The sequence below is a fragment of the Esox lucius genome, chromosome 6, assembly GCF_011004845.1.
Source record: "Esox lucius isolate fEsoLuc1 chromosome 6, fEsoLuc1.pri, whole genome shotgun sequence".
Lineage (NCBI taxonomy): Eukaryota > Metazoa > Chordata > Actinopteri > Esociformes > Esocidae > Esox > Esox lucius.
Window position 1 is genome coordinate 28,701,006 of NC_047574.1, and position 6,869 is coordinate 28,707,874.

At 38.2% G+C, this 6,869-nt stretch overlaps 1 protein-coding gene across 1 annotated transcript; it reads left to right on the forward strand.

Moving 5' to 3' along the window:
- The first annotated feature begins 25 nt into the window (after window positions 1-25).
- Window positions 26-6,141, forward strand: sfxn4 (sideroflexin 4). Its single transcript, XM_010898086.3, has 13 exons — window positions 26-368; window positions 523-588; window positions 1,169-1,228; window positions 1,493-1,547; window positions 1,747-1,772; window positions 1,904-1,957; window positions 2,040-2,102; window positions 2,221-2,289; window positions 2,402-2,492; window positions 2,691-2,806; window positions 2,901-2,986; window positions 4,936-5,050; window positions 5,137-6,141. The coding sequence occupies exons 1-13, from the start codon at window positions 330-332 to the stop codon at window positions 5,212-5,214; spliced, it is 918 nt and encodes a 305-aa protein (XP_010896388.2). The 5' UTR covers window positions 26-329; the 3' UTR covers window positions 5,215-6,141.
- The last annotated feature ends 728 nt before the right edge of the window (window positions 6,142-6,869 follow it).

Here is a 6,869-nt window from a genome sequence, read left to right on the forward strand (position 1 = left end):
AATATTTACCTGAAAACTAGACATGCCAATATTTTTGAATAAGTGTGAGTATGTATGTTTAGCACAGAATGTTGTCTTTTAAATAGTATCTGCAGATGTAGTTAATGTCTGCGCAGTGCTTTGCCTAGGACACCTGTGAACCGCAAACACGCCACGTGATCAATTCAGGAACTACTTTGTAAATACAACTTGACCTAGACATGCGGTTTATGGTTTAAACTAGTTTGCTAAGTTCTTTCTAAATGTCTTCACATTGAACATGGTCGCATATGTATGCTGGACACAAATAATTCACTGTCTTTGTGGGAGTTTGTTTGATTGTTACAAACATGGATATTAACTTGCTGTTTTGGAAAAACGAGGGCAAGGTAAATCCCTTTCCATTTATCATGCCTATGATGAATGGTGGATGGATGAATGCATTAATACCATCCCCATACTAAGCCACATAACGGATATTTAGATACGTTTTTTAATCTACTATGGCTTTGTTTCAAATGCATGTGAAATTACATTTTTCAGACGTTCCTCAGTCGACTACGAATATGGTTTAGTGTTCTTGACCCAAGATCATTATTCAGCTCTGATGTAAGTACCCAGGAAAACGGACTATTTACCACCCCCTCATGTTGTGTTCTTCTGTACAATAGGTACGACTATCTTAATGTCCTATTTCATTTGTTGTTTTGGCTCTATACTGCAGCGCAATGAATATGAAATTACACAATGACAAGGCTGCATTTAGATTGTGCACAAAAGTCAAGAGTGCCTGGATTATCTAGAGCCTCTTGTGGGCGTACCAGGGACAATCTGCCACATGTCTTGAAGTTCTAAACGTGAATGGAGGGGGTATGCACAGAAAGGGATGTAATACCTACATGGTTCACGGTTTATGGATGAAAATACTCATTAAAACTAACAGTCTGCATTTTAACCTCTTTTAGTCACTGTTGATTTTAAAATCCAATGTGCTGGACTACAGAGCCAAAAATGTTCATTTTGTTCATCTTTTTTTTCTTCAATACTCCATATGCAATTTACCTCAGTTCCTGACGCAGCTCAGACAATTGATGTACCTTGAACCCGATGAAAAAGACAGTAGAATTACCAGCATTTCAAGCATCTAAGTTCAAAAAGTAAACATAATTTTTTTTCTTTTTAATTTCAGGCTGAAATAAAAAATGCCCCCTCAATTATTGGAAGTGCAGAGAGAAATCTGAACTATGAGGTAGGTGACATTTCTGAAAACAGTCATTACAGTTTTACATTCTGTGAAGTGTCTTAATTTGACACATTGTAAATTATTTTTGTAATAGGACAGAGATGCAGCATGTATTCTCTCTCTGCAAACAAAACATTCTGCAACCTGTCCTAAATCTTTTGTGTACAGAAACCAACTTTCTAATATCCAGACTCAATTGATTAGAACACATTACAAGTACAATTGATTTACATATTTTGACAGTTTTAATATCAGATTATATTTCTGCAGTCGTCTGTTCATGCTGGTACCAGTGATATACTGCCAACCGTTTTCCGGCCTCAAGGTACTGTAGCATTAATTAAATTAGATGTCTGATGGTATCCTCCTCTTCTTCTCTTAATACTACATTGTCTTTTGACTAGTCTATGAAAATTTGAGACCTGGGGCAAAAAAATATTGGGGGGTAACCAATCTTTGTAGTGACTTTATGGAGAATGGCAAGGGGCCATAAAGCATAGCATCTTTCATGTCATTTTTTATAGCATTCTTTCCAATATCAGCACCTTTGGTAAGTATTTTTAACTTATTTTAAGAGCTATCACTTTTAGCTTTCTCATACAAAAAAGTGAATAACCATGAAATCTAACTCCCATATTCACTACACTTTGTTGATTGAAATAGTTTGGATTTTGCATATAGGTTGTTGCTAGCTTTTTGCCACACACCATGGTGAAATCAGCACTTCTCTGGCAGGTGAGGCACTTGGACAGCTATTTTTAAAACACTAGTACCATAATCTTAATTCTGTTCACTAACGGAATAACTATTTTTACAGTTTTTGCTTCAGAGCTACGTTGCTGGATTCAATCATGCAAACAGAAATACATTGCCTGACCAGGTTAATAGTTTAGGAATTCAGTTTCTTTACAATATAATAACAGCATTTAATATTTTATCATTGTTTGATTTAAGTTGAATGTCTTTTCCACTTTTAATTTCTTGTTTTTCTCAATTAGGGGCTTAAGACATCTTTGAAACAGGGACTGCTCATTGTTGGTTCAGTTGCGTATGCAACATGTGCAGGTGTGAGTATCACTACTTGGGGAACAGGAATTATTAAATGATTGTCAAACAGATGTGGGTCATGGCTGTTTGATTTTTAAGATGACATTAAGTTTGACTTTACCTATATTTCAGGCAATTCCTCAAATTGTGATGCGGCGATTACGCTTGAGCAGCCCAGCTGCCCAGATGTTTTTTAGGTCCATATTACCAATTCCCCTCTCAGGTAAGTGCAAAAAGTTTGAAATCCTGTATTTTCCACATTAAAGGTAAAGTGTTCTGTGCCATATAAACAAAACAAAAAAGTTGTTGCAGTCCTGATAAAAAGACAACAAAAAAGTCACTAGGTTTCTAGAATGATTTTAATATCTATCCTTACTTTTTTATTCACACATTAATTAATCAATGCTTTATCATCCCATAGCCTCTCTGATGTATTTTAACGTGGTCGTTATCAGAAGTGAGGAGTCTGAGAATGGAATCCAGGTGTTTGATACCGATGGCAATTCTGTTGGAATGTCTAAGGCAGCTGGAACAAAAGTGAGAGGAAAACAATTCCTTTTAGGAAAATAAAGTCATTTGTGGGCCTATAATATACAGTTTTTAATTATTTGCTTACATCTTTCATTGTTAGGCTGTACAGGAGACTGCTGTCTCCAGAGCTGCGCTGTTCGGTACAACGGCTGCAGTACCTAGTTTAGTTTTGTTCCTCCTGCAAAAGTAAGTCGCTCATCTTATGAGGAGCTGTATTTCCCTTTGTTTCCTATTAAAGTCTTTGACTATGTTGTTGTTGTTTTCAGAATATATCTTCCGTTGCTTTGATATCATTAGGTTCTCATATGTTTTAGAACATTGGTGGAACAAATTAGAAAATGTTGACTATAATACAATTAATATACTAATGTGCTTTAATCTAGCATGAAATCAGAAAAATAATCAATATTAATCTCTTTACAGCTGCAGTGTGTACTAAGTGACCCCATATCCCTGGTTAAATTGGAGTAAAATGAAAAAATATTCAAGGCTCAATGCATAGATCAGGATACATGTCCTATCTCTGTATATTTCCCATAGTGAACTGGTTTATTGAAATTTTCATTGAGTTTGTGTAGTTCAGTTTAATTAATTGGCTGATCCCTTGATGACCCAGTTTGAATCGTGATCACAGTATTTCTCCATGAAGAGTTAACTGAGAAAAAAAATACATTCTTTAATTTGACTTTGCCGTAGAAGGTTTCTGCCATTTTATTCTAGTCTGGGTGGGTGTTGCAACTTTATTGGCTGATCCCTCCAAATGACCTCGGTTGGTAATTGGCTGATCTCCTGTAGTGACCCGATTGCTCATGTCACCAAGGAATGATCAGGATAGACGAAAATGATTAGACTACTGCAACATACTGTAGGGACGGTTTGCAGCCGAGTGTGAAGCGGTGGGGATGAAAATCATTACCTCCAAATCCGAGGCCATGGTCCTCAGTCGGAAAAGGGTGGCTTGCCCTCTTCAGGTTGGTGGAGGAGTTTAAGTATCTAGGGATCTTGTTCACAAGTGAGGGAAGGATGGAATGGGAGATTGACAGACGGATCTGTGCAGCTTCTGCAGTAATGCGTTCGATGTATCGGTCTGTCGTGGTTAAGAAAGAGCTGAGCCGCAAGGCAAAGCTCTCGATTTACCGGTCAATCTACGTTCCTACTCTCACCTATGGTCATGAGCTTTGGGTCATGACCGAAAGGACAAGATCCCGGATACAGGCAGCCGAAATGAGCCGGGCGATCCCTTAGAGATAGGGTGAGAAGCTCGGTCACCCGGGAGGAGCTCAGAGTAGAGCCGCTGCTCCTCCACATGGAGAGGGGTCAGCTGAGGTGGCTTGGGCATCTGTTTCGGATGACTCCGGAACACCTTCCTGGGAAGGTGTTCCGGTCCCGTCCCACCGGGAGGAGACCCCGGGGAAGACCTAGGACACGCTGGAGGGACTATGTCTCCCGGCTGGCCTGGGAACGCCTCAGTGTCCCCCCGGAAGAGCTGGAGGAAGTGTCTGGGGAGAGGGAAGTCTGGGCATCCCTGCTTAGACTGCGGCCCCGGATAAAGCGGAAGATGATGGATGGAACATACTGTAGGGATGACCCTTTTCCTAAATAATGTGTACAGAAACTTTCTAATATTAATGACAATGCCAATGCTGGAATCAGTTCAATCCAAATGACAGCATGTCCAATTCACACGTTTTGTTGATTTACTGTCTTGGATGTGATGGAAATTGTACGTAATTGATATGAACACCTGATTGAAGTCCATTTGACTACTTGCAAGGAACAGAATTCGACTTGGTACTATTTCTTCCAACTATAATTCTCATGGAAGTGTAGCTAACAAGGCAAAGGTAGTGTTCCTGTTGCATTGTGGGCAAGTGTACAGCTATCTCTGAAGGAGAGTAAAAGCAAGGATGGAGATCATAGCAAGACAAACTTGACCTTTCATCAACTTTGCAATGGGCAGCCTTGTCACATTTGGACTTTGAAGATTACCCATGAATACATTTTGATTTACCTTACAATGCCTACAAAAAATGTCTCAACCACAGTAATTTGTCAGTTGATAACATGGCACAGCACTATGGGGTAATGCAAGCAGGCAACCACGGTCAATGGATTCACAGATTTTGTCATTTCAGGGGAAGGTTTCTCCAAAGCCCTCTGTTATTGGCTCCTATACGTCACATCAGCACTGCGATTGTCCTGGGCTTGATGATTCCGGTGTCCTTCAGTCTCTATCCACAGCTCGGAACAGTAGGACTCACATTACGTTCATATTTTGATTGTCCAATTCTCAAAACCCAAATCAGACTGCATAAAATATAATTATTTTTTTACAGATAAAAAAGGAAAACCTAGAAAAGGAATTTCAGCCTGCCGCTGCAAGTGGTCCACTGTTCTACCATAAGGGGCTTTGAGGCCCTTCATCTAGGTGATTTCTTTGATGGGGCAAGAAGAAAAGCAATCTTTAATACCCTTCAGATACCCTTAAAATTTATGTATGACTTAAATACAATATATATGTGTATGTATATGTTTGATAGATATACAGGTATTTTGTATTTCTAACATGCAGACACATTGGAAGGACCTGCGCCCTTATCCTCAATAACATTCTTTGACTTATTTTTTGTGGTGACAAAAATGTGAATATAAATGTTTAGAAGTAACTTGATTCAAAAAATTCATTGACTGTAGTTCAAGACGTAAAATACAGATAACAAAATACTAGTAAGTTGAATGCATTTCAAACACATTTAAACAGTTGTCATACACCAGGACGATGAAATCAGTCATTAATTACAAATGTATACTGAAAGGAGTCCAAGTATCCATGCTGTTTAATTTAATAGCTGCAACTTGTATGTTGATGTACCGTAAATAAAGCACTGCTAATTAATTAACAAATCTCCTTCCTCATACAGCTTTTTGCAAACATTAAGTCAGTCATTTGGTTTAAAAACTGTTCAATTGTATTTATAATGCTTCTTTAGTTATTTATTAAACATGTAATGAAAAACACAATGGATTTTCTTGATGATTTAGTTACACAAATATGAAAAGTTTCTAAAACAGATGTGCACATACTGCACACAGTGTAAATATCAAGTCAGACACATACTAGCCCTTTTTATCAAAAGGACACCATGAAATGTTATGCAACATTTAGAAAAATGTATATCCACTAACAATGGCTGACAGTTGACCAGGGAGGAGAGATCATTTAAGCCTCCACCCTTTGCAATCAGTCCACTGCTTATCAAACTGAGGACAGGTGTTATGGGTTCTCCTTCTCAAACCAACACCCAAATGTAGGATAATGCAATGCAAGAAAATCCTCCTAAGTAAGAATTATAATTTGGCACTTTTTTTTTTGATTATTTGACAACATATGAGAAATGTAGACAAACTGAATACAATTGAATTTACAGTACCAAGAAACTACATATTGTGGATATTAATCTAAATGATAAACCATTGTTCTTGAGAAGTATAAGTCTTTATATGAACAATTAACTTGTTAAACTATGGAATGCTACAGCTAAATGTGATTTCTGTTTATTATACAGTTTTATAAACGAGTGACCACAGCTGATGCATTCTGTAGTCTGCATCTGGGGAGAAACCACTGTGCACTAATTAAGCAATAAGGCACGAGGGGGTGGGGTATATGGCCAATATGCCACAGGTAAGAGCTGTTCTTAAGCACAACATATCATAGAGTGCCTGGAAACAAAGCATAGCCATGGTGTATTGGCGATATACCAAGAACACCTTATTGCGATTACAAACTGGTAATCAACACAATTACACCAGTAAAAAGTGGTGTGATATCATTCCCACTGCACAGTCTAATACCAAGGCTACTTGGCAATATGCCTTCAGGATTGAAAGCAACTGGTTAATAACTTTTGTATAACCAACAGATGTCCTAGCACTTTGAGCATCTGATCAGTAATCAAAACGTTGCTAGATTGAATCCCCAAGGTTGTTTTATCCCAGAACCCAACTGTAAACCTTAATTGCTTCCTGGGAACCTTCTCCAAGTTGGAGGTTGGGTTAAAAGCAAAGT

Excerpts from the sequence above, each read along its gene's own strand:
- sfxn4 (XM_010898086.3), top strand. The coding sequence starts at position 330 with ATGGATATTAACTTGCTGTTTTGGAAAAACGAGGGCAAG. Across the intron at positions 369-522 it reads TTTGGAAAAACGAGGGCAAG|ACGTTCCTCAGTCGACTACG; the intron begins GTAAATCCCTTT and ends TACATTTTTCAG. Across the intron at positions 2,493-2,690 it reads ATTACCAATTCCCCTCTCAG|CCTCTCTGATGTATTTTAAC; the intron begins GTAAGTGCAAAA and ends ATCATCCCATAG.